The sequence below is a fragment of the Nothobranchius furzeri genome, chromosome 5 (genome assembly GCF_043380555.1).
Source record: "Nothobranchius furzeri strain GRZ-AD chromosome 5, NfurGRZ-RIMD1, whole genome shotgun sequence".
Classification (NCBI taxonomy): Eukaryota; Metazoa; Chordata; class Actinopteri; order Cyprinodontiformes; family Nothobranchiidae; genus Nothobranchius; species Nothobranchius furzeri.
In genome coordinates, this window is record NC_091745.1 from 67402522 (window position 1) to 67429583 (window position 27062).

Sequence of the window (27062 nt, forward strand, 5' to 3'; positions counted from 1 at the left end):
AAAAACAAACAAAAACCAACCAACATAAGTTCTTATTAAAACGTTTTATTTTTTATTTCATAAAACTCACTGAAAACCACAATCATCTCTACAAAAGACTGAACCAGTGCAGCAAAATGCTCAAATCTCAATTTTATTGTATTTTTGTGTCAATGTGTTTATTTCCAAACATCAACATTTGTTTCCAATCTAATAACGAAAGCTTAATTCTGAGTCCTGCTGGTGTAATAAAACCTCAGAGCTTCCACCTCTTTGTTCTCTGTGCAAAAATGTGTAGAATGGAAAAAAAAACTCCAGATGAAAAGGCCTTCATTAATAAAAACCGAATTATGCACATAGACCTCCTGCTGAGCCATGACTAATATGTACATTGCATGGTGTGTGTGTGTGTGTGTGCGCGCGCATGCGTGTGTGTGTGTGTGTAAGGGGATATACGATACAGAATGAAAGGAAATCTACAATCTAACTTTCAATAACACGACCCCGGGGGATGATAAATTCCTTAAAATCTAGTTTGGATTAATGACATGGAGGTGTTTGCGTTTCAAGCTATTGATAATACTACAGGTCACTTAATCTTTGCATTTTAAAGCACATTCAGAACTGCACACAAAAAATAATAATTTACTGATTAAGTTCATTTAATTTAAAGGAGATTCATTAGCTTACAGCATTAATGAAACCTTTAGGGTTAAAGAAACTGCTGCTGGAAACCAGAACAAGGAATTAGGCTACTAAAAACTCCCCCAGAACTAAAATGTACCTGAGATTTTTGCTTAGAACACACATCTGATCCAGATTAGAACCACTTTCACATGACACGACTGCAGGAGTTCTGTTTTTCCAGATAAAGACCCAGAATGTTCTGGTAGATTGAAGTCTTCGCTGATTCAGACCATTTCCATCTGTTTAACGGGTTTCTCTGCACCAGCGTGCGAGGCCCTGGTGCAGCTTTCTGCAGGGTGGGGTGACATGGTATATAATTAATGCTCCGGTGTCAAATTCACAGCAGGGAAGCACTGCTGATACGTTCACCTCTAAGGACAAAACGGTTACCAGAAAAGAGACAGAATGGATGATTGAGATGATGGGTTAGGTTTGCAATGGTGTGTGTGTGTGTGTGTGTGTGTGTGTGTGTGTGTGTGTGTGTGTGTGTGTGTGTGTGTGTGTGTGTGTGTGTGTGTGTGTGTGTGTGTGTGTGTGTGACTTTCACTGACATTTAGAAATAAAATTAGAAAGTGTGTTTGAGTTGTTTGTGTCGTGAGGAGAGGTTTGATCCAACAGCGATCAAAGACTCAGCAGGTATACGACTAATACCTGAAACCAATAAGGCCAGAATAATTTGAGAGGTGAAATAAGGAAACATGCAAGTCATCATTTTCAAGAAGGAATAAAAAAATACATGTGACATAACTTGTTTTTGTTTAAAAGAACATCTTTATTCTGGATGATAAAAATGTGTTAAACACACGACTCCCTCCAGTAGGAGAAGCACCATGGAACGCAACGTGAATCCTGAGAAAAATCACAAATAGCTGAAAAAACATGTTTTGCTTATTTGTATTTTTCTCCAACGAGGAAAAAAAAGGTTAAAGGGAAGCACCTTTTTTTTAAAAAAAGCTTCCATAATAAAACTTTTAAACTTTTTCTTTTAACAATATTTAAACATCTATGCATGCATGTGTTCATCAACACCTCCCACGTAGAAAACGGTACAAAATAGTCCCATCAGACTCACTTAGATGTGATTATCAGCTACTCTGCATAAGTATTGTAGATTGAAACTTTTCCTATGCTAAAACACACTTTAACTTTCTGATTGATTACATTAATTTCCAACAAATCCTTGCTTATTTTAGATAAAACAACTCAAACAAGTCCTGCATCTTGTGGAAACTCTGATGTTCAGGACTCTAATGTCTCCAAGCATATCTAAAACATGTAGAAATGTTGGAATGATCAGGCAGGTCAACTGGTGTTATTTATTTGTTTTCCATCGAACGTGGCATTAAGGGTCCATTTACTTGAGGAGAAGTGTTCCCTCCCATTCCTCTTCCACCACCTTATAAAGGTCCATCGTGGCTCGAGCATCCTCTACAGAAGAATGGCCCTTCTTCCCACTCTGAGGACCAAAAAAAAAAAAAAAGACACAATTGCAGATTCTAGGTGGGGACATTTATAAAGGTAATGCTAACAAATGTAATTCTCACAATTTGATAAATAATATTCAGTGGCATCTTTATGAAGTACACCTGTTCAATTACTTGCTAATGCTAATAGCTAAACAGCCAATCACATGGTAGCAAGTGGATTCATTAAAGCAGAAATCTGGAGTTTTTTATCCAAGGCACCACCCAGAGGTGGAAATTATGTATTACATCTCAAGCCACTTTCCCTATTTCCCTATTTTTATGATTATAGCTGGAAAAAGGGGAAGCCTTTAAGGCCCAATCCCAGTACTCGCACTTTCATACTTGCATCCTTTAATTGCGTGATCCCGACTGGGGTGGAAGCTTATGTTTACGTATTTAGCAGACGCTGTTGTCCAAAGCGACTTACAAGTGATAATCGGCATGTTGCCCTTGAGGCTAACAACAACAACAAACAATTTCTAGTCAGTCGTAGGTGGTAGTGAAGCAGCATGATGAATCATGGAGAGGAGGGAACAAGGAGTGGACAGTAGAGAGGGGGACGGGTGCAGGGAGGGAGCTAGTTTAGAAGATGCTCTCTGAAGAGCAGGGTCTTCAGGAGTTTCTTGAAAATTGAAAAGGAAGCCCCTGGTCTCGTCGTGCTTGGTAGGTCATTCCAAATTTGTGGAATGATGCATGAGAAGAGTCTGGATTGTCCTGAGCGTGGTGTAGGCACTGCTAGCCGACGATCCTGAGATGACCAGAGCGGCCGGGCCGAGACGAAGCCTTTGCAAGAGGATTCAGGTAGATGGGAGCCGTACCATCTCTGACTTTGTATGCTAGTGTTAGCAATTTGAATTTGATGCGTGCAGCTAGCAGTAGCCAGTGGAGCTCAATGAACAGAGGGGTGACGTGTGCTCTTTTTGGCTGATTGAAGACCAGACGCGCCGCTGCGTTCTGGACCATTTGAAGAGGTCTCACAGTACAGCCTGAAAGACCAGTTAGAAAAGCATTGCAGTAATCGAGGCGGGAGATGACAGTAGATTGCACCAGGAGCTTGGTGGCATGTTGTGTTAGGTATGGTCTGATCTTTCATATGTTATACAGCGCAAAGCGGCATGAACGAGCAACAGAGGCAACATGATCTTTAAAGGTCAGGTGTTCATCAATCACAACACCCAGATTTCAAACTGCCTTTGAAGGAGTGAGAGATAGGAAGTCATTTTGGATTGAGATATTGTGCTGTATGGATGGTTTTGCTGGGATGACAAGTAGTTCAGTTTTAGAGAGGTTGAGTTGGAGATGGTGGGATTTCATCCATTTTGATATGTCAGAGAGACAGTTTGATATTCATGCAGAGACAGTGTGGTCGTCCGGTGGAAATGACAGATAGAGCTGGGTGTCGTCTGCGTAGCAGTGGTAGGAGAAGCCATGTGATCGAATGTCCTAGTACAGAGCCCTGGGGGACTCCTGTGGCAAGATGGTGCACGGTAGAGGATTGTCCAAGCCAAGATACACTGAATGACTGTCCTGTGAGGTACGATTCAAACCAGGTGTGTGCTTTCTCTGTGATGCCCATGCTCGAGAGTGTGGACAAAAGGAAGCCATGGTTGACAGTGTCAACTGCAGCCGATAAGTCGAGCAGGATAAGCACTGAGGATTTGCCTGTCGCTCTAGCTTCTATTAAGGATTCCATCACTACTAACAGAGCAGTTTCAGTGAAGTGGTCCTTTTTGAACCCAGATTGGTAATGGTCAAGCAGACAGTTTTGTGAGAGGTATTCTGTGATCTGCTTGAAAACCACCCTTTCAATGATTTTGGACAGAAAAGGGAGAAGAGAGATAGGTTGGCAGTTCTCCACATGATTTGGAGGAAGAGATGGGTTTTTAGCAGCGGTTTAACCTGAGCATGCTTGAGAAAGGTGGGAAATGTGCCAGATGTCAGTGAAGCGTTGATCACATGTGTGACTGCTGCGGCTACTGTAGGAGCAATAGCTTGGAGCAGCTTAGTCGGAATGGGGTCGAGTGGGCATGTAGTAGGGCGGCTGCACGTGAGCAGCTTGGACACACAGGAAGTGCGCAGGGTGTCCCGATTCTCAAGTGCAGAAGTTGATCACACCCCCTTTGCACCCTTGATCCACACCTCACCCAAGTTCGCATTGATTGCAGACTTTGGCGAAGGGTATTACCCACAATCCACTGCTTTGGGGGAAAAGGGTCAAGTGTCTTTTCTGAAAATATGTATTTTCAAATGAAAGTAGTTTGTTTTAGGACAATTAATTGGTGCTCTGAATGTTTCAGAAAAAGCAGCAATGAATGTAATTTTTTTTTCTTCAAATAACTGTATGATAGTTTGAAAGTTGTTAATAAAGATTTTTTTAAAAGCAGCTCAGCAACTAGCATCCCAGGATGTGTTGCGGTCGACGACGCAATGCTCACTGTCCCAATTCGGTAATTATTTGCACACTTGTACCACGCATTTGAAGCCTTACTGCGCACTTCCACCAAGTGCACTTCACAGAGGACCATAGGGCGTAGTGCAAGTATTGGGATTGGGCCTGAAAGTGAGGTTAACCAGGAAGTGACAAAAACTGCAGTTCCCCTCTCATCCACTAGGTGCTGGCTCCAAAATAAAGCTAATTCTTATTGCTTCTCATATTAAAAATATCAACTTCATGGCAGAAATAAACATGTTTACAGCCTGGTTCAAAAAAATAATTTAGGTTTGATAAGTCTAGTTTACAGCATCCAACAACTCGGTGAGTTGATGCATGCTTCACATTAGTCGCTCAACTGCATTTTTCTGGCTAAAAGCACCCGTAAACCTCCATTAGCTTGTAGCTGCGAGCAATGGCGGACTGAGATCCTCAAAATTCTGCTCTACACCTCTTTGCTCATTTTTGTATTGTCCAGGCGTGTTGAGATGAGTGACTTGGCCAGCATTGCAATGATCAGAACCGTAGGTAAAAATGTCTTAATAGCAGACTGAGTGAAAACTGTGCCTCGTTACCAAATTCTGCAGAATATTGTCTCTGAACCACAACTGATTGTCTCAGACCCTGAAGTCCGCCTGATGTCTTCCTGAGGTCTCCACCTGTGTTTTATTCTCTGATTAGCATAGCAACTAAATTTGCATACCTGGATGTCCCGATTGAAGATGGCTTTGGTGAGTCTCTTCAGCGATGCACATTCTCTTTCACCAAAACCTGCCTTCAGATTAAGGAGCGAGATTCGGGATGTGTCCCTCGTCATGGCAGAGGGGTGGGTATAACTGAGGGCCTTGAAGTCATTATGGATGGCGTGGCCAATAACGATCTTCCCCATGAGCAGCCTCAGAATCTGTGGAGATCAAATTTTGTTTCTTGTTCACTGGAGTCCAGCTCAAGTGGCAACAAAAAAAATTAATCAGATAGTTTTTATGTTGACATGTTGGGAAAAAAATAAACTTTTTCTGTTAATGATTTGTTTCCCCACCTCCTTCCTGGCTTCTGCATAAGGCATGGCCTTCTCGAGGTCTCTTGGTCGAATCCCGCTCCATCTGGTGCGATAATCAGTGACAGGCATGGAAGGTTTGATGAACTTATCATAGATCACGTCTCCATCGTACGACACAATGCTGCAGCGTGCGAGCTGGCTGATGCTGCCTTTGGGTCCCGTTCCCACCATCTCACAGTCAATGGCGAGGTATTTTGTGGGGTTCCCCACTGATGCTGTTGTGGCTTTGTGGCTGCCTGATGCTGAAGGCCCAGGGACCGCTGCAGCTCTGTTTGCATTCATAGAGTTCTTTGGCTTTACATAGCTACCATCGTTTTTCACAGTGAAGCTCATTGACGGGAGATTGTGAGAGGATGCTGAAGACTTCGAGGCACTTACAGTGGTGGCACAATTAGGTGGTAAACTATTAATTTGTGCGAGTGTGGGAAGTTGTGGATTATTTGGGCCTGCTCCATTCTGGTGGTGAGTTTGGTTGTATCCCCAGTCTTTCCTAAAGTGGTTGTGATTTTGTTTACCTTTCAGGTATCCCTTTGCCTGTAAGTACTGCTTTTTTTTATGGAATGGCTTCTTTTTCCTCTTCCCCTTTTCTGCTGGAGGACCTCTTTGTGAGGTGTCATTCGATGAGCTAATGTGGATCGTGAGATCTGACATGTTAACATCAAATCTAACGTTTTCCTTTTTACGACTGTGCACAAAGATATTCTTATTCAGACAGCCTCAACAGGTCCCTTCTCTTTGTATTCTGGTTGCTATCAGATGAAGCCAGGTCAAATGCAACACCCTGCAAAAACAAATAAATAAATGAATAAATAAAACAAAACCGGTTATTGAAAAACCATATTGTAGCCATTATATATTTTCACCACCATGGTTTTGCTCAGATTTTCCCGGTTTTTTTAAATTGATTTCAGTTTCTAATCACTCTGCCCTTTTGCACTCATTCTTCAGGTCAATGGTGTCAAATCCTGGCCATTAAGTGCCTCTTGTGCCACCTGTTCAGAGGCTTGTTAATCAGCCGCTAACTGAAAACGGGTGTGCTGAAGCAGAGAAACCATAAAATACGCATGACGGTGGCCCACTGCTTTTAACCTAAGGTAATTTTTAAGTATGTACCACAACATAAACGCTGTCTGCTCAAATTTAGCATATTTACTGAGCTCTAGATCAGACTATTAAAGCTGGTCTTTCACCCTGATTTTTTTTAGCACTGACACAGCTTCAAGTAACTTGTTTCTCCTTCAGTTTTGCTTTTGTTGCAAACTCCGTTAGGCATTTTATTTGACAACTTGAATCAGTAATGCCAGTTTTATCGATTTTTTAGCTCCTGAAACAATGACAGGTCATCGCAATCATGGACGGTTTCTACTGTTCAACCGGTAAAAATGTTGCAAAACGTGTCAAGTACACGTACAAATGACTTGTTTATCAATGAGGTACTTATTCTGAGAGTGTTATTCTTCTAAACCAAAACCCGTACGTTTGAGCACGCCTTGATTACTGAAATAGAGCGTATAGACGGGTGGGGAAGCAATTCCCGACGGGACAACGTATAACGGTGGAACACCGGCAGGAGACGTTATGTTTACCTTGCCGTTGTATATTTGGAGCTTTGGTTGCTGTTTTCCTAGTTAAGTATTATAAAGCGCTTATTATCGTAAGCATGACAATATTGTTACTGTGCAGTAGCTTAACTCTTGACCACTGTTAACTCAACGGAACTAATGTTTACCAAAGCTAATGTTAGCTAGCTAAGCCAAGACTGGCGATCGTTACAACTGCAAATGAAGGTAACCGAACGGAAAATAGGGCTCGGTCTGAATTAACACTCTCGTGAGTCACTAACAAATTATTTATGAGGAAAGCTACAGAAATAACAAAGAAAAACTCAAAACAAGACCTGCTGCACGTCTCGAACAGTTCACAATAACGAACCATATCCGGGATATGCTGCCTTCAGGGACTATCCATAGCGTCGGGACGCTAGATTTTACGTCAAATTATTGTTAAACGTGGGGCTAGATTTCCTCTTTGTTTTTACATTTTTAACCTTTATTTCGAAGCAAAATATTAAAATCATCAAAAAGTCCAAACGTATGTGCATTTTATTTATTTAGCTGTTGGTTGATCACTGATTATATGTAAAAATAAAATTGAAACAACAAATTACGAGGAACAAGTGAACGCATTCAGTCTGCAGTTGAAAGCGGTTGAAAGTTAGCCTCAGGGGTTCTTGTTAGCGTGCTGCTAGCCTTTCCTTCACGTTAAAACATTTTCTGCGGTATTTAACCAATTGGTAACACTGTAGTTGTATTTATATAGTTATAATTTTAACTGGAGCAGGAACGACGCCTTTATAAGCTAACGCATGGTAGCATTAGCTGTGAACAAGTCCCATGTCAAAAGAGCAGTTAGAAAATGTGGAAGTGTTTACATCGAGTTTTTCTTCGGAGCAACAAAAAGAGCTGGCGAACAGACTCATTACTTTTCTGTCTCAGTACAGCCACCTGAGCGACTCCTTTATCATTGTACGTATAAACTCCTGCATATCTTTATAATCTGAAATATCAGGATATAAAGATAAGATGACAAAACCATGCACAGTGCACACAAATGATCTACAAAGGAAATGGAGCTTTAGAATAAAGAACTGTTTCTTACTCGTTTTTCAGGAGTTCTTCTCTGAAAATTTGTGGGACACGCTACCCAAAACCTGGCAGGCTGTGCTGCAGGACCTTTCATTTCCACAAATAGCAGACTTATTACTGGATGCTGCTAATAATAATAGAAGGTAATGCGGGAATATAATCAGCTTCAAAATCACCTTCAAATTAACTTAATTTATAATTACATTGGAGCTTTAGGACAACATGTATTAACTGTCATTGATTATTAATACAATTGATGTATTGAGATGACTCCAGAGACTTTGTGATTGCAGGTATCCTTCGGTGTGGCCCCTGTCTCTTTTGGCTTTCCGTGCCACCGCTCATGCCCTGACGTTTCCCAGAGAACCCAGGTGTGATCGAGGCAGCGTAGCTGAGCCGAAGAAGCCTGATGAGTTCCTGGAAAACCACAGCCAGAGCTCCCTGCTGGGACACATATTCAGAAAACACGTTAAACCCAAGAAACAGCATGAGATCCGAAAACTTGGCATGGTACAGGAATCCTTGTTGGCTGTAGTTATTTCTCTATGAAGTGGTTATAAAATGTTTAGTTGTTGTTTTATTGAGTGTTTTGAGTTGTTGTTTTGTTCCACAGCTGGTTAAACAACTTTGTGAACAGACTGGCTGTAGGAGGGTGGTGGATGTGGGCTCTGGGCAGGTATTACTTTATCCTCTATTAGTAGCATTTTAATCATTCTGTATCTTATATTTCTACATTGTGTGTCATGAGCCAAATGTGTAAATCTTCTCAAAATGAACTTAGCATCATGTCTAATGTTTATTTCTACACAGGGTCACCTAACACGTTTCCTGTCCTTTGGGCTCAGACTGTCTGTGACCGCTATCGAGGCTGATCCTACTCTTGTTGCTATGGCCTCCAGATTCGATGGTGAGTTACTTTGGGTCCTGGAGAAGGAAAAACATAAAAAGGTTGGTCATTTGCTAAATTTATTCTCATTGTCATCTCATCCAAAAATGTGAAATTAGCCTACATTTATTATAGGCTTCTAATGGTTTCATTATGCAGTTATGATTCTTCAAATTGAAGATGATTGAACTTGTAGTTGCTGATTTAAGTCACCAGAGGGCAGCAAGGTTCATTTTACAAACATTACAACGACAGAACAGGTTTAGTGAATTTATTGCCAAACAACTCAAAAACAAACTAATGGTGCCAAGAATCTGGTGTTGGATCTTTTTTTTTTTTTTGTCATATATTTAAGGGAGCCTGCATGGTGATGTAGTGGTATGTCTGCTGCTATACAGCAAGAAGGTTGCAGGTTCCATTCCGACTGGCCTTTCTGTGAAGAGATGGCATGTTCTCCCTTTGCATGCGTGAGTTTTCTGTGGGTGCTCTGGTTTTTCTCCACAGGCCAAAGATTTTAATGTTACATTAATTGGAGACTCTAAATTTAGCCTTAGTGTGTGTGTGAATGGTTTATTTGTCTCTGTGATGGAGTGGAGACCTGTCCAAGGTGTCCCTGCTCTCACACGGTGACTGCTGGAGTTTAGGAACCAGTTCTCTGAGACCCTAATGAGGAATAAGTGGTTAAGGTAATGATTGGACGCGTCTGTCTCATTCATGTTGGAAGGAAGGTTGCATTGCAACAGATTACCTTCTCAGCCTGCATGGGGGTTGTCAGTTTTTTTTCTCCTTTCAAAATGGCCAAAAAGGGATTGAGTCTGTTTACAATCTGTGAACCCACAGGGTTGCCGAGTTGTCACACAGCTAACTCTGCAGCGCCAGCATTTGTAATTCAACACCAGCTGGGAAAATGCAGCAGCATTTCTTAAAGACTAAGCCAGTAAACTGGAGCAACCCAGAAGTTATTTCTTGTAACCCCAAGAAGCCACAACATTTTTTTTTCACTCCAATATCAATTAAAGTTAGAGGCTAATGTTGAGCTAACAATTCTAGCGGTGAATTAGAAGCAAATAGTCAAGTCTTAAAGTATCTCAATCTACTTTTTCAATTACCAACAACTGGATATTACTGTGTTTATCTACTTTTCAACTTAGTGTGAATGACTCATCTTCGCTTGTCATCTACAATCTTCTGGTGCTGAACCGGAGCTGGCAACAGCCGTAAAACTCAAGGAACAGGAGCGAGAGCGTCACTTTTTTGTTTTGAAAATGGACTGCTGAACCCAAATGTGACCACAGGATGTCATTCTTACTTCATTCATACATAATGCACCATTAAGTCATCTAAAGTAAACTAAAGCTAAATAAATAATGTCAAAAGTTATAAATTGCATGAATTTCTTTTTAATGATTTTTTTTTTGCATAAATTATCCATAAAACCAGATGTAAAAGTAAGATTTTCTGTTCATTTGAATAATAACAATACTCTTTCTCCTTTTAGAAACTAAGACCCGAAGCTCTGCCCATTCCTCGTCATGTGGCTGGTTGGGTGAACCCCAAAGAATCATGGGAAGTTTTTATACAGCAGCTAAAATCACCAGATCATGTTGGCGATGATCCCGTTACTCTGTGCAACAGAAAGATATGTTCTGATGTGGCTCACCCTTCACGTTTATGTGGCGGACAGTCCCAGGATTTACATCAGAACGATGCTGAAGAGGACCCGTCTGCAGGGTCTCTTAATCATTCTGCTCATGAGGAAGGTGTAAGTCCAGACGAAAGCCATCTACAAAGATCCAATGACTTTGTCCTGACTGGTCTGCATGCCTGTGGTGATCTCAGTGCCACCCTCCTCCGCCTCTTTGTCAGCTGCCCACATGTTCGTGGCATCACCTCTGTGGCATGCTGCTACATGAAAATCACAACCAAAGAGAGTCCCACTCCTCCAGGACTGGTCACCGCTCCCGATCTGCTCCCCTCAGGCCATGAATCGTTCGGCTACCCGATGAGCTCCTGGGTGCGAGGGTTGTCTGGACACCAACTGTCCTATAAGGCACGAGAGGGAGCATGTCACGCTTTGGAGGACTATGTGAGAAGGCTCCGGGAGGAGAGTGAGTTGCTCAGGTCGCACTGTTACCGAGCGATGCTGGAGACGTTCATCAGAGATACGAGACCAGATCTCCACAGGGCTGGAATCCAGACCATAAAGAAGTCCCACTTGTTATCTTTTACAGAGTGAGTTAACCCTGCAGCTTCCAGCCAAGCCACTAGTTTAATAGATATAAAAAAAGTCCTGAAATGTTTATTTTATCTATAAATCCTACAATAATATTGCAGGTTATAACCTAAGAAGGGTTAATCATTAATTCCCCTTCCACGTCGGGTCTTCTGAGGTCAGCATGAAACACTTTTGTCTTTTTCCAGATACGCCTGTTTGGGTCTGGCTCGGGTCGGCCTGCCTCCTGATCTACCTCTGGACCCAGAGCGAGTGGCGGCCATGTTGAAGCATCAGAACAAGGTAGTGGTGTACTTCAGCCTCTCTCTGCTGCTTGCTCCTGTGGTGGAGACGTTGGTGCTGCTGGACAGGATCATCTACCTGCAAGAGAACGGTGAGCTGGTCAGGAAGGAAATAAATGTTTCATTCTGCTCAAACATTTTATTTTCTTATTGACTCTCCTTTAACTGAAGCGTTAACTCTCTCCATGCAGATGTGGAGAGTCGGCTCGTTCCTCTCTTCAACCCAAACTTTTCTCCCAGAAACTTTGTGCTGGTAGCCCTGAAGCCGTCCAGATAAGTAAAGCAGAAACTCACAGTTTTATTTATCAGTCGAGCTAATATAAAATATTAGGTTGGCTGCTGGCCCATTAAGTTCCATGTATTCGTGTATTTTTACCTGCTAATCATGCAGTTTTTCCTAATTTTTGGGGGGGGTGTTATGCACTCTTTTGTCTTGTTTTAAATTATATTTTTCCTCTGTTTTACTGTGTTCATTTAATGGGAGTTTTCTGAGTCAAACATCTTTTTTGTGCACAAACCACAAAGAATGAAATTTTCCTTTAAGTGGAATCAGCAGCAGCACATGTGGTTTTTATAAACTAGATGGCATTTAAACCAAACCAAGTCTTCTTTTACAAATCCACAAAATGCTGAATCAGTCATGTTTACATAGTGAGGCACAAAGGGAAAGCAGAAATGGATTTAATTAAGCACATCAAGATAAATAGAAAATGTTCTGTTTTGTTTTGTGCATTTTCTGGATGTGATGAAATTTTATTACTGTTTCACAAATCTGACAGGTTTTTTTTTTCATTCTGTTGACAGAAACACAGATTTTGTTATCCCGTCTGGATTGTGCAACCTCACATTTCTGTGATTTCTAAAATAAAATGTGTTTTCTGTTTTTGGACACTGATTTGTTTTTAATAATTAGATTTCTTCAGGTTCTTCAGTGCCAGTTACTGAAAACAGTTACAAGTTACAGTTACTAGTTACCTTATTCAAAAAGGTCTTCAGTTAATTTGTTGATTACATATGCCAAAGAGTAATGCATTACTATTAAAAGTAACTTTTTGTTTGTATTTTAAAGAACATCAATAAAAAATACTCCTGTTAATGCTCTTAAAACCTAATTTCATTGCTGTATTAAAAATAATCTTGAACTCAGCACAAAGTATACTAATTTATTCAACTCATACCAGCAAATCATTAGAAAGACGATATAAATGAGTAAAATGTAAAAATAACAAAACCGCTCCAAAATATAAACAAACATTGTTCAACTGTAACGTCTGCGTTCCATTAAAGCTGTACACCACCGTGCTATTTTCACTCATTAGCATTCATACAGCATATGTGTGCAATTGATTTGACAAAACTAAAACTTTATTTAGCTAAAGGGAATTTGTTACTCAGCTTTTACTGTTTATCGCTGTGGGTAGGTGGAGTGCTGTATGTATTTTTGGTGGCTGTTCAGATAAAAATGCTTATAACTCTAAATTTCTCTTTTGATAAACACCTTTGTTATGGGCTACAATAAAAATAATTTTGCCAACTGAGTAGCATTTATTCACAATTTAATTCATTAATTGTACCAAACTGATAGAAATTCATATTGTTCCAAACCCATTTTTAAGAGCGGTTACAGATAAATGCGCTAGGGTAATGGTAACTGAGTTACCTTATTTAAAAAGTAATGAATAATCGTTCCTGGTAAAAGTAACTATACCTCCCAACACTGTTGGCGAATCCATGATTCTTTGAGAAAAGTAGCATTTGAAGAGGGTCCCAAGTTTCATCCCATTCCAGTCGGCTCATGGGTCTCCTGACCCAAATAAAGATGAACAGAAGTGAATGAAGCTTTTTTTTGGGGGGGGGGGGGGGGGGGCTGTAAGGGGCCCAGGGATCGGAAGTAGATGGGAATGACGTAGGATCCCGATAATCTAAACCAGGTCCTGGAGGCAAACAGCATGTTTTAGTTGTTTACCTGCTTTAACACACCTGATTTCAATCAGGTGATTAGCAAGCTTCTGTAGCTTAATGAGCTGCTGAACAGGTGATTCAAACATAGAATCAAAGTTGTTGGAGCAGGGAAACAACTAAAACATGCTGGAAACCGGCCCTGCAAGACCAGGATTGAGAACCACTGGAAACCATTGGCTGTTAATATAAGACAAGGCAGCTTTATTTATGTAGCACGTTTCAAACACAGGGCAATTCAATGTGCTTTACAATTAGCATAACAACAAACAAACAAACCCTCTGTTCAAGCCATATGTCGATGGTTCAATCACCTGTAGGTTTCTGAAGAGCTGAATTCAAGCACAGTGAGCAGTTCCCACCACCATCTTGGCTGCGTCATGTATCTTGTCACTCCTGGAAAAATACAAAAATGGAGCTCAGAGTGAGGCTCTGAATGTGGGGGGAGATGATTGATACCCATCAAATTCTGAGCTGATGTTGCTACGAGCTAACTGAGCTAACAAGAGCTTACAGTTTGGCGGGCGCTTTTAGCCGGAAAACAGCGATTGAGGGACTTTGTAACATTTTTTACGTGAGTCCGAGGCTGAGGCCGTCCTTGGAGCAAGCAGGGGCAATCCGCTAGTGCTAACGCTAACACCGACCTGCTACCTGTCAATAAAATAGACACTCCCCTAAGTATTGATCATTTCAAAATTTGATTGCTTCTACTTGGATGAGTTACAAACAAAATGTGAATAGATGGTAAAAGTTGAAAAATAAAATGGGATAAAATCTGGTAGCTGCATCTTAATATAAACTGAACTTTTTTGCTTTTGCTTTGACTCTGGCTGTAAATTTGTGTTTTATAAATAAACATAATTTAATGCATTTAATTAAATTTTAGATGCAAGCCAACCAGGTAATTGAAATTAGTTTCCATTCAGATTTCTGACAGAAGTCCTCACACAAAGCGTTTTATCACAACCAGATGTGCGCGCCACAGACGCCTCGGATTGAATTCCTCAGACGAAAGCTTCAGCTCTGAGACGTGCTTGCTACACATTTTGTTTTCAGCATCTTCTTGATGAATGACCATACAAGTCTCCCTAAATCTTTACTCTTTCTTTGGGGTGGGGGAGTGTGTGTGTGTGTGTGTGTGGGGGGGGGGATTTGCGGATTAGTACCCCACCTCCTTAGGAAAAACAGCACACTTAGTACCAAACATCAGTCCAGGATTGCATTTGCGCACCATGAAACGTTTGTTTTTGCTGGTTGTGTGTCTGCTCCTGCAGCAGAGACAAACCCGGAGTGATGAGGGGACGAGCTGCAAGCCAGTGACAGCAAGTTTTTGTCAGGGTCTGGGATACACTTCCTCTCCCTTTCCAAATGGAGCCCAAGGCTTTAGCCTGCGGCAGATTGGTCTGATGGTGGAGACGGCTTGTTCGCCACACATCGCCACGCTCATGTGTCGTGTGGTTGTACCCGAATGTGGCTCAGAGAATGAAAGCAGGAAGAAACCGTGCCGAGCTCTTTGTGAGGAGGTCAAGAGAGACTGTGACTCCACTCTGAGGGCAAAGTGGTTGTTCTGGCCTATGAGGCTCCGGTGTGACGCTTTACCAGAGTCTAACTGTGTTCAGGTTGGTATAATATGAAGCTTTTGCCTCACATAAACATGTTTTATGGAATAAAATAAAAATCATTGAGTTTTATGGTGTTGCTGAATCTGCAGAGTCGCTGCATCCATGCGAAACACTTTCCAGTGCAGCTTTGATTTACATGCCCACCACATTTTCCTGCAAAATGACAAACTAGGGTCAAGTTTCATGTTGGAGGGACCACATTTAAAAATAAACAAGTTAAAAACCTTGTTTTCTGCAGCTAAAATTCATGCATTTGATTTAAACAAACCATGTTTACTCTCCTGTTTTTACAGAGGCAATTTAAACACATCTGGCATGAAAATTGCATAATCACATCAATTGTTTCTGTATTTGGCAAGACTGGGAAACTGCAGTGCATCTGGAATGTAGATCTGTGTTTTCGGTTTTTAAGCCACGATTGTTTGCTGGAAAATAATGACAGGGATATACTAGGACTGACGAGAAGTAGGATTTATGTAACAGCTCCTCTGAGGCAGTTTGTGGTGAAGAGGATGAGTTATGATTCAAAACTCTTTCTTTTAGATTTTCTATTCATCCTTAACCTCATGTTTATCATGTGCACGGCCATAAACTCGGATTTAAAGAACAAAACACCAAATTATTTGTTTCCTCTGTAAATAAGCAGAGCTTACTCCCAGCTGAGTCTTAGGGTAAAGTAAAAAAATTCAGCAATCCTAAAGGACAACAGCAGGTCTGCTCAACCTTCACTCTGTTCAGGATACCCCAGAGACACCCAAAGCTTTAATGGACCATCTGGATGGAGGCTGCGGGGCCAGCCTAGGGCTCCCTGTCTACATTTTATCTCCCAGCTGGCCTGAAAGGGTCTTGATCTCCCAGAAGGAGCTGGATGATCAACAGTTGTTGCTGCTGTTGCTGTAAAATGGACAACCAGACAGACGGATGATTAGTTGTTGCTGTGTTTACTGCATTTCTGCTTTTGTTTAGCTCATATGTGCTGGTTGTTGAATCTCAACAGATCTGAGCAAAACAGGCTAATTTATTAGACTTGGTTACAGTCTGCAAAAGTAGTCAAATCTATAGTTACCTCAGGAGGAAATCAATGTGTAGCAAAGTCAGGGATACAAGTGAGGAAAAAGAGGGCCAGTCTTTATTTTCTGGCTAATTACAAGAGATAAGTATATAAATGACTTTTTCATGTATTATTTTGAACTTTAATATAAAAAAGTTTTTTAAAACAACTTAAATTCAAACTATTTTTTTTGTAGATAAATCAAACTGTAATTTTGGCTTTTCTTTCCTTCCAGGGCCAAGTAATCCCCGTTACTCAAGCTTCCCCTGTGACATGTCAGCCAATCACTGTCCCTCTCTGTAACGACCTGCCGTACACAGAGACCATCCTGCCAAACACTTTAGGGCACAGCACTCAGCAGCAGGCAGGCACGGAGATGCAGAAGTTTGCCCCGCTTGTAAGAGTGGGATGCTCCCCTCATCTGAAACGTTTCCTGTGCTCAGTCTACACCCCTAAATGTGTCTCAGGCAGACCTCAGCCTCCCTGCAGAACTCTGTGTGAACAGGCCCGGTCTGGTTGTGCGTCAGTGATGAGCAGTTATGGCGTCCAGTGGCCTGAAACTGTGAGGTGTGAGGCTTTTACCACTGAGTCCTGTGAGCAGGTAAGTCTGTTTAACCAGTGGTGCTGCAAAGTTAAGCTGCCCGTCAAAGACTAGGAAGTAGGGATGTAAGATAATATCGATGCACTGAAAAATTGTGATATTTCATGTAAGTGTTTCATGTAGGGTGACCAGATCCCAACTTGTCAAATGTGGGACAGAGACTACTCAATGTGGGACGTGAAGTTCCAATGTAATGAGAAAAAAATAACGTATATTCTGCCTTTTGGCCCCAACATCACTGTTACATATACATAAAATTATTATTCTTTTTATCATCATATATTTCTTGTATGTATTTTATTTGAATTCAACGTGAAGAAGCATACAGCAAAAGCTTTACTACTTTACAGTTCCTCTCAAGTTACCACAACATAACTCAGGCTCTTTGGGCCTTCTGTAGTGGCTCTGATCATATTAATAATACAGATAGGCCCACAATAATAAAAACATGCAGGTTTAAGCAGCTTTTCAGAGTTTTCATTGAGTGTTTTCCAGATAAATTCAGCCTTAAAAGTTGTAAATATCTTCTGGTTTTTATTACCGCGATACATCATACGTCATATCCTATTGTATTGTCTCCCCTGTACTGTAATATATATCGTATCACCAAATTCTTGCAAATACACACCCATAGGAAGCTGGGAGGGAGTTAGCGGCCTGATTCACCTACAAAGATAATCAGAGCGGGAGTGGGGTGTACTGATGAGGAAATGAACGGGAGAGCAGTTGGTAAGGAAGAGGAGGTCCCTGTCAGGCAGTGTGAAATGGCCAACGCTGCTGTCAAATGACAACATTTTTCTGTCTCCTTCCTGTTGTGGTTCTGACTTGTAAGTTTTGTCAGTCCTTAGAGCGGGCCCTAAGCGATCACCTGCCCTGCCTCCTGGCACGTGGTGCCTCTGGCTTTAACAAGAAAAGGCGACTAAAACTTAGAAATTTCTCAGAGTTTTATGTATTAAATTCTTGCATTAATAGTTTTCTTTAAAAATCACATTGGTCATCCAGAATTTATTTTTAAATCAAGGCTTTCTGGAAAGTAAACAGCCATAAACAAGGGAAATGTTTTTGGTCAGACATTTTTTAAACAGGAATGAGTTTGTAATTTTTAGTAAAACAATAAAAATCCAACACAATAAATCTCCTGGTTTATTGTGCCAACTTCAAGCTGGCACAATAAAGTCGCCCATTCCTCCATCACCCCCGCCGCCGGGCGACTCAGAGAGCACTCAATCGTAACCAGATGTCCTCTGTGCTACAAGGATTGTGGTCACTTGGGCTGGAATTTCTCAGGCTAGTGCTCCTGCTGTGGTTTTTATTGCACGTAGAGCATCGTATTGTTTTGTGACCTTACCAGAAGTCTTAAATCAGCACCGTTTCCACTTGCAGACTCCTCCTCCTGAGAAGAGTAGAATACCATAGTAGCAAGGTTTTTAGAAACAGTCCTAGGCTGCTTTTTAAGAAACATGAAGCTTTTATTATTGATGCTTGTGTGTATGCAGATTGTTCCTCAACAGGTACAAATGAGGATTAATGAGAGGACAACTTGCAAACCAATAGCAGCAAGCTTTTGTCAAGGTTTGGGATACACTTCTAGTCCTCATCCGAGCGGAGCTCAAGGCTTCACCCTGCAGCCGATTGGTCAGATTGTGGAGACGGCCTGTTCTCCAAACGTCGCTACGCTCATGTGTCGTGTGGCTGTGCCTGAATGCAGCTCAGGGGATGACAGCCGGGTGAAACCATGCCGATCTCTTTGTGAGAAGGTCAAGAGAGAGTGTGAATCTACTCTGAGAGCGAAACGACTCTCCTGGCCATCAAAGCTCCAGTGTGAATCTCTGCCTGAGTCCAACTGTGTTCAGGTTAGTATTGATGTAAAGCTTATTTCAGAAGAGTTTTTGGTGTTTGCTTTTACATTTTAGAGGGAATTTCTTTACACTGTCTGAAAAAAAGTCCAACAACTTTAGAAAATGTGTTTTTTATCATATTTGTTGAGATGTAGATGAAAAGTCACTCTTGTATATTTGATCTGAAACCAAGAAAATATTTGAAACATTAAGAAAGCTTCATTGATGAATATTTACAGTTTACTAATTTACAAAATTATATTATACCCTGTATGGAAGCTCATTTCTGCCACTCTGATGAAAAAAAATCATAATTAAGACTAATATTTCTAAATCTTATGAGATATCTTAATCTTAATTTGCTGTTGAAGGTTCTCAGTCGTCCAGGTCATGGTAATCCAAAGGATTCAAATGAAGGCAACTGGACTTATTAATCTTAATTTTGAGATACAAATGTTTTATTAGAGTAGCATAAATGGACTTCCATACAGCTGATAACAAAAATGACTGGAAACAAGCTGTGGTTCCACATAACTGCATAATATGACCAATTGTTTGCATAAATGAACTGAAGAAAATGTTACTTAGATTTTTTTCTGATTTAGAAATCTTACAGTGGAGTTTTGTCAGATATCTGATTATCAGGTTATTTGTTTAATTAACAAAAAATAAATAAATAAAACAGGGACATTAGGTATTTGCATCTTACCATCGTAGAAAAGATGAGTGCAAATTCAGTAAAGGTTTGTTTCAATGAAAACCCATTTTAATGATTATTTTTTTCTGATTAAAATTGGTCTCTCTAAGTTTAACACGCAGGCTGAACATTAAATAATGGTCTCCTACGCCGATCTCCTGCCTCAGCATCAAACTGAAAATAGATGGTGAAACTCTAGGATTTGAAAAGCCTGACGGATCTACGTCACACAGTCACGTAACATTTATGGGCTCACCCACTTAAATTTGCAATGGCGAAGGCTAGTAGAAGCTAACTGTTAACTTGTGTTATTTGTGGAGATAAAACATCAACGTTGCAAAGGAAAAGGAGTCAGTGGTAGAGTCATGTTGCTGTTATCCAGTTAGAGGTTAGATGTCCAAATATGAGGAAATAAAACTCCAAATCCTGCCGTCTGATCTGGCAATCTTCCAGTTCCTGACATGGGTGTTACCCAGAGTACGACTTACAAGGCATTACTACAGACCACTGCATTCAGTGGCGGTTCTACATGGATTTACTCCCTGGGCGAGGCCCCCTTTGAGCCCCCTGTAGACTACCTAAAAATGCCAACTTTTACAGAACAAATAATCAGTGCAGCCATCTGCAATAAATAAACAGGATAGTTAGTGGTGACTGGGGAGTTTTCTTCTGCTTGTAGAGTTGTTTTATTATTATGTGAACATGATCAACATGTGTTTGTTGTTGTTCAGGCAGGCCACGGGCTAACAAATCCTAGTTTGAATCAGTGAAAAACGATTCAAGGAATTTTTTCAACCATTTGAATATTCGTTTCAATATTTCAGCCCTATTAGCTGTGTTAGCAATTAGTTGACCGAAGTTAACCGTTAAAATCCCAGTTAACTGGTTCAAAAAATTGAAAACATGCATCCTGAGAGTGTACATACCTTTATCTTTCTCCTCTTTTTTTCTTTTATTTTTCCTGAATCAGGCACCTGGTGGTTTTAGCCTTTTTATGTTCATCTCTTCTGTTTGGCTCTTGACTCAGTAAGTTTCCTTTAGTCAGGACTAAACAATTTGACCTTGATGGGGGGGGTGACCACAAAATCGTTTTGTTTTTCCTTTTTTTATTCGACCATTTCACACAATTCAGAAAAACCTGAAAGAATGATAGGCCTGTGTTTATGATATTATGAATGAAATGTGCGTTAAATCGAAGAACATCAAGATGTGATTGACTTTAGCCATGTTAATACAGTTGATTCAGCCCCTTTCTGCTCATTTCATTTGGGAAAGACCCAGAGGTGAATTACCCCGCCGCACCCCTCCCCTTCCTCTTATTCTTACACACACGGTGCACCTGAACCATCAACATTAAAATAACCCTGAACCCTCTCAGTCAGGAGCGCCTGCAGCTGCAGGGGCGCCAACTTGCTGTTTCCAATCCAGACTCTGTGATACGACAGATAGAATAGAAAACCTCGGTGCGGCGCAGATTTCTTTCTTTTCTATTTTTTACTCAGCGCTTGTGCGCCCCTTTTGTGTCATGAAAAAATGCCGCCCCGGGCAACTGCCCTGTCTGCCCGTGCCTAAAACCGCTACTGACTGCATTAAAATATGAAAGACCTTTTTGATTAAAGCTGTTTACTACTGCCACCACTGGCAGCAGAAGGTATTGCACACCTTAAACTTACAACACTCGATCCACTAAATTAGTAAAATAATAGTTTTAGTCCTTTACTTTAGAACTGAGTGCACATATTTTGACACTACTGCCCCATCACTGTCCCATAAAAGCAATTGTAAATTAGAACACAACAGCTGTTTCGTCTTAATAAGCTTTGGTTTTGATGCATGCTGCAGGAAGGTGTTGAGCAGAAAAATACAATAACTACACTTTAAAAACAGTTTAACTTCTCTTGAGTTGATTTATATCACACCTGAACAGCTAATGAGAAAAATCTAGAAAAAATAAATAATAATGCATTTCATTTGATGTGAAGGGGAGATTTGGACATCTTAATAGATCATGACCAGACGTCCTATATTAGGTTGAAGGCCACCAGTTCTTTGGTAAATTACAAAGAGAATAGCAGAGCATTTTTCACTAACTGTTTTTGTTTCTTTTTGCATCTCCAGGGTCAAACAGTAACTGTCACACGTGCCCCAACAGGAACATGTCAGCCGATCACCGTCCCGCTCTGCAAAGACCTGCTTTACACAGACACCGTCCTGCCAAATATTCTAGGTCACAGAACTCAGGAAGATGCAGGCCTGGAGGTGCATCAGTATTTTCCTCTTGTAAAAGTGGAATGCTCCCCTGACCTTAAGCCCTTCCTGTGTTCGGTCTTCACACCCAAATGTGTCTCAGGAAGGCCTCAGCCTCCCTGCAGAACGCTGTGTGAGCGGGCTCGAGCCGGCTGTGAGCAGCTGATGAACAAGTTTGGCGTCCCATGGCCTGAGAGCATGAAGTGTGAAGCCTTTACCACAGAGTCTTGTGAAGACGTAAGTTCAGTATCCGTTTATCTGAAATATGTTAAATGTTATTACATATACTGTCATCGGGAGATGAAAAAAGCATGAAAAAGCATTGTTTTTTCAAATTTACAGTTCAAAACTAAATGCAATGATTAAAAAAGCTCATTAAAGGGGAAATCCATCTTCATCCCTCTAAATATGTTAAAAACAGCACAGTTCAGTCGTTATTCTCAGTAGCAAGATCAAACTGAGCGACTTTGTTCATAATCTAATGACGTGTTTCCATGAATCTAGGCTTTGATCCCCGGCCCTACTGAATCATCCAAATTAACATGTCAGCCCATCACCACTTCTTTCTGCAAAGACCTGCCATACTCAGACACTTTGCTGCCCAACGCTCTCGGTCACAACACCCAGGAGGAGGCTAACCGGGCTCTGAGTGTGTTTTTGCCACTTGTGCAGTATGGATGCTCACCTCATCTGAAGCTGTTCCTGTGCTCTGCCTACTTTCCCAAATGTGTGTCAGGAAAAGCACAGCCTCCCTGCAGGACCCTATGTGAGCAGGCTCGGTCGGGCTGTGAGCAGCTGATGAACAGGTTTGGTCTGAACTGGCCCGAGAACCTCAAGTGTGAAGCTTTTACCACAAATTCATGTGAACAAGTGAGTCTGATTTTCCTCTGACTGGTTAAATCTGGGACTGTTACAGGATCTAAACCCACCAAAACAAAGAGAAAGATAAAAAACAATAGTCTGGTTTTGAAATCTAAACTTGGTCTGAATGTTGAAATCTGAAAACTAAATAAATATTCTTGAGGTTTGATTTTTGTTTTACTGGCACAGCCTAGTTTATCTAAATTTGCAGCCACAGCTAAACAAATCTGCTGCAGACTCCAGCTGCTTCCCTGAAACGAGTCAGCTAATGAGCTTGTTGTGTCCGCAGTACGGCGTGAGCAGCAGCGGGGCAATCTGCGAGCCCATCACCATACCGATGTGCCAGGGTCTGTCCTACAACCAGACCGTCTTTCCCAACCTTCTGGGACACACGAGTCAAGTCGAAGCGGTCAGCAAGATGTCCTTTTTCAGCTCGCTGGCGCAGACCATGTGCCCGGCGGACATTCAGCTGTTCCTCTGCAGAGTTTACGCCCCCCAGTGTGTGGAGGGGCAGGTGCAGCCGCCCTGCAGGTCGCTCTGTGAAAAGGCCAAAAGGAACTGTGAAGGTTTGATCAACAGCTTTGGAGTCTTCTGGCCAGATGAGCTGCAGTGTTACACTTTCCCAGAGGAAATGTGTGTTTCCGTGAGTGACTTAAACTAAATCAGATGTTCATTTAGTAACATTATAACAGTAACGTTCTGAGATATCTGTTTGAATTGACCAATGTCATCTTTTACAGGAAGACGACAGGAAGGAAGTAAGTTTGGTCTTTAAGAATTGAGCTTTTTGAACAATTATTGCATAAACGATTTAACTGTTTTACTTTTCCTTTCATGCTCTGATTTTATTTGTTCCTGTTTGCAGATGCTAAGAGCAGAAGGCGTCCTTGCTAAACTAAATGCTGGCGGCTACACTGTTCATGGCAAATGTCAGTTTTATCTTCTACTTATTTAATAAATTGATTTACACAACAATGATTTCTGTACTTTTGTTTGTTTTTGAACCACAGCCCTATCTCTGAAGACGGCACGCCTGCTGTTAACTCTCATGGACGTATCCTTCAGTGGACGAGTGGTTTAGATCGGTTTGTTGGATTTTTATGTTGTTTTAATTTTCTTCTGTGAAAGGTTTTAAACTGCTTAACGAGAAATTTTTAGGCTGATAAAACAGGAGACCTGGACGTGGTGGAGTTTTTCAAACTGGAGCATCACGTGGCTGTGATCAGGAGAGAATATGTGGGGAACTACAACAGCAGAGATCCTAATGCTGTCACAAAACCACAACTGATGAAGGCTGTCGCTGATCATGGTAGGAAAGCGTAAGAATTTAGAAAAGATCCCAACTTTACTCCCAATAATTTATTCTGTTTAATTGAACAGCAAATCAGCTGATTTGTGTTTTTATGCATCACAAAAAGATCTGCAGTAAATTTCCTAATTTGTTGTAACGTCTGTGTATTTTTTTCATTTGCACACATTCCTGCTTCTTGTTTCCTGCAGATTTTGATTTGGACGAGGAAACCTTCAGAGCTCTGTGGTATGAGTACAGCGCCGAGGGTGGGATCGACTACGACAAATATGTGGCAGCTCTGACAAAACTTCAAATTCTCAAAGGTATTCACAACCTCCAGAAGAGCACTTTGGTACAAAAAGTACACTCACACACATGCACATACAATCATGCACATGCGCAGTGGTCTCCTTCAGAAAGCAGCTGAAAACTCACCCATTCAAGCTGGCTTTTGGGTGACCTTCATGACCACCCCTCTCCTTATTCTGCTCTTTCTACCTTTCCCGTGATCCACTGGTTCCCCTCTTTCATATTCATTTTTTATCACACTTTTTTTTAATATATTTTCTTACTTTAAACATATTTTTAATCATTTTTAAAATCTTTTTTTATATTTTAGATTTTTCATTTTTGTGAAGCGCCTTGTGATTTTTGAGAGGAGCTATATAAAAGATGGTTTCCTTTATTTTCTTTCACAAAACGCACACTCACGAACACATGCACACACAAAATAAGTAGTAAATGGCCTGTGTCTGTAGTGCCTTCTTCTATAATCCACCAAAGTGCTTTACATCACAAACACGCTGGTAGTGATGAGCTACAGTCGCCACAGCTGCCTTGAGGCACACTAACAAGCACACACACACAGTATTTCTTGTAGCTTTCAATATAAATTATTTATATATAATTTATATATTATATTTGATCAAAACATAAAGATATGTTTTTATAACCATACGTTTAGGTTGATTCCAGCTAGTTTGAACATATTTTTCCTGTTTCAGATCGTTTTAATTCCCATCTGCTGAATTTGTCCTGTGACTGTAAAATTGCCAGCTTTTCATTCAAACAGGTACGTTTGTGTTATTTTCTTTCTAGTCCTAATTATTTTCTGTGGCAGCAGTCTAAACATTGTTCTGTGTGCAAATGACACTAACCACAGAATAAGTAACAGCAGGTAAATGAACTGTTTATAATCAGGTTTATTACATGTTAGAATATTTAAAAAATCCTCTTTCTAATTCATGTTGGTTTATCTAGAGACTACGCTTTGCTATGCTAACAGAGGTTTTCATTTTTGTCCCTTTTAGTTCATGAAGTCAACAATAATCTGAGGATCATCAAAGAAGCTCAAAATTAAACTGAAACATTTTATTGTAACCCCAGGAATCAGTTATGACTATTTGTTTTTGAATTGCCAGAAATTTCTTATGAGTTCATATTTTTTTACTGGGAAAAAAATAAAATAAATCTTCTAAATGATGCCATGTTTCAGAGTGTAACGTATATTTACTTTATTTTGATTGGATGGCTGCAGGAATCTGGGGCCTGTTGGTTAATAACACATCACGTTTCTAGAGCTATACTTGTGTTCAGCAGCAGATAGAGCTGCAGGCAAAGGATGAGTGGAAACATGCCAACAGTGATCCAGTTGGAGGTCATGAGCTGACTTTAGACATCAAAACAACTTTTATCAGTGTGTGTAACCTACTTCACTGTTAATTATAAAAATAAAGCTTCCTCAGAAGCTCCCCTGAAATAGTAGCTCCTCCCATGGTCCAATAGTTACTTTCAGTCCAAAACGTGTTATTGGTGGGTGTTTTTAGACAAATGCAAGAGAACCACTTTCTTAAAATCCTTTTTTAAAATCTTCACAATAAATTTATAGTTATACTGTGTTAGAATGTAGTTAAGAGGCATGAAAACATTTTTTAAGCTAATTTGTTTTCCAAATGTGCTACAGCACCTTTAAAGCTGAGAAAACAATGTTTGCTTGAAGTTAGAAGACAACCCCAAACATGATCATTACACCACAACAAGCAACATATGACCATACTGTGCATGACAATTTAGCCAACGTGGTGTTGTAAATTAAGAACATTGTGATGGGCATCAGTAAAACAACATTCACACTGAGCTTTCAGCCTATTTGCATGCTGCATACTCAACTGTCTTTATGTCCCTGAAGCGTATCAGAATGATAATTTTTATCATAACTGAACCATCATCAGTCTATTGAAATTTTTGAAATCTGTAGTTAACATTTGAATAATATACAGTCCTACAACTTTATTTAAAATTTTTTCGGTAATATTTGAATAACACTTTAAGTAGCTTTGTCTTATCTGAAGCTCACAAGAGTCACTTATCTTACTCTACTGTTGTCAGGCTGATCAGACTGGATGAAGGAGACAAACAAGGTGAGATGTTTAACAGTTTTATTATTTCTCTGGTCGTATCTCTGTGAGGAAGAAACGATGACTGAGATGAGAAGCCGGTCACGGCGTCTTCCATATATAGCCTTGCTTGGCTGTGACGTGGAGGGAATCCCCGCGAGGAGCAAGCTGGGAGCTCCCCACGAGGGGCATGTCGGGAGTTGTGGTCCGAAGGTCAGCCGGGAGATACCTGAGTCCTGACAGGACCCCCCGGTCCAGGGACGGCTCCAGAAGTCCCAGCGCGACCCGGGCGGACCCAGAAGTCAGAGATCAGGGAAGGGTCCAGGATGGACCGAGCCGGCTCCCAGGAGCGTTCCTCGGGGCCATAGTCCTTACAGTCCACCAGGTACTGCCAGCCCCGACCCCTGCGGCGAGCGTCCAGGATTCGCCGGACGGTGTAGATAGGCTCACCGTCGAGGAAGCGGGCAGGAGGCGGCGCCGGAGCCGGAGGCGGGAGAAGGGAGGACTCCACGTACGGCTTGAGCCGGGAGGTATGGAAGGTGGGATGGATGCGGAGAGTAGCCGGCAGCCGCAACCGGTACGTGACCGGGTTGATGACCCTTTGGATGGGGTATGGGCCGAGGAACCGAGGGGCGAGTTTCTTGGACCCGGCACGGACCCGAAGGTCAGTCGTGGACACCCAGACCTTGTCCCCAGGAGCATAGGAGGGACTCAGACGGTGTCGACGGAGATGCTGGTGAGCATAGCTGGTGTTAGCTCTGGTTATGGAGGCTCGTGCTTTGATCCAGGCGCTCTTGCAGCGTCTCACCATGGCTTCCGCTGCCGGAACGG

The 27062-nt window shown here is 41.3% G+C and overlaps 3 protein-coding genes across 3 annotated transcripts; 2 read left to right on the forward strand and 1 right to left on the reverse strand.

The window, feature by feature from the left end:
• Positions 1-1963: 1963 nt before the first annotated feature.
• isg20l2 (interferon stimulated exonuclease gene 20-like 2) lies at positions 1964-7605 on the reverse strand. Its single transcript, XM_015949956.3, has 4 exons — positions 7521-7605; positions 5603-6404; positions 5267-5467; positions 1964-2122 (listed from the first exon to the last, which is right to left on the reverse strand). Exons 2-4 carry the CDS (start codon positions 6272-6274, stop codon positions 2021-2023), a joined length of 975 nt encoding a protein of 324 aa, XP_015805442.3. The 5' UTR covers positions 6275-6404; positions 7521-7605; the 3' UTR covers positions 1964-2020.
• A 199-nt stretch (positions 7606-7804) lies between these two features.
• On the forward strand, positions 7805-12557 carry mettl25b (methyltransferase like 25B). The gene is made up of 9 exons (XM_054740955.2): positions 7805-8148; positions 8293-8411; positions 8562-8778; positions 8882-8944; positions 9079-9216; positions 10653-11386; positions 11576-11760; positions 11860-11945; positions 12473-12557. Exons 1-8 carry the CDS (start codon positions 8017-8019, stop codon positions 11943-11945), a joined length of 1674 nt encoding a protein of 557 aa, XP_054596930.2. The 5' UTR covers positions 7805-8016; the 3' UTR covers positions 12473-12557.
• Positions 12558-14743: 2186 nt separating this feature from the next.
• LOC107379270 (uncharacterized) lies at positions 14744-25318 on the forward strand. Its single transcript, XM_015949958.3, has 13 exons — positions 14744-15246; positions 16536-16901; positions 18398-18754; positions 21555-21920; positions 22188-22553; positions 22834-23187; positions 23285-23302; positions 23410-23473; positions 23555-23598; positions 23703-23853; positions 24045-24158; positions 24840-24907; positions 25146-25318. The coding sequence occupies exons 1-13, from the start codon at positions 14860-14862 to the stop codon at positions 25167-25169; spliced, it is 2679 nt and encodes an 892-aa protein (XP_015805444.3). The 5' UTR covers positions 14744-14859; the 3' UTR covers positions 25170-25318.
• The last annotated feature ends 1744 nt before the right edge of the window (positions 25319-27062 follow it).

Excerpts from the sequence above, each read along its gene's own strand:
- LOC107379270 (XM_015949958.3), top strand. The coding sequence starts at position 14,860 with ATGAAACGTTTGTTTTTGCTGGTTGTGTGTCTGCTCCTGCAGCAGAGA. Across the intron at positions 16,902-18,397 it reads CCACTGAGTCCTGTGAGCAG|ATTGTTCCTCAACAGGTACA; the intron begins GTAAGTCTGTTT and ends GTGTGTATGCAG. Across the intron at positions 18,755-21,554 it reads CTGAGTCCAACTGTGTTCAG|GGTCAAACAGTAACTGTCAC; the intron begins GTTAGTATTGAT and ends TTGCATCTCCAG.
- isg20l2 (XM_015949956.3), bottom strand. The coding sequence starts at position 6,274 with ATGTCAGATCTCACGATCCACATTAGCTCATCGAATGACACCTCACAA. Across the intron at positions 5,468-5,602 it reads ATGCAGAAGCCAGGAAGGAG|ATTCTGAGGCTGCTCATGGG; the intron begins GTGGGGAAACAA and ends TGATCTCCACAG. Across the intron at positions 2,123-5,266 it reads TCTTCAATCGGGACATCCAG|AGTGGGAAGAAGGGCCATTC; the intron begins GTATGCAAATTT and ends TTTGGTCCTCAG.
- mettl25b (XM_054740955.2), top strand. The coding sequence starts at position 8,017 with ATGTCAAAAGAGCAGTTAGAAAATGTGGAAGTGTTTACATCGAGTTTT. Across the intron at positions 8,945-9,078 it reads TGGATGTGGGCTCTGGGCAG|GGTCACCTAACACGTTTCCT; the intron begins GTATTACTTTAT and ends ATTTCTACACAG. Across the intron at positions 11,761-11,859 it reads CATCTACCTGCAAGAGAACG|ATGTGGAGAGTCGGCTCGTT; the intron begins GTGAGCTGGTCA and ends CTCTCCATGCAG.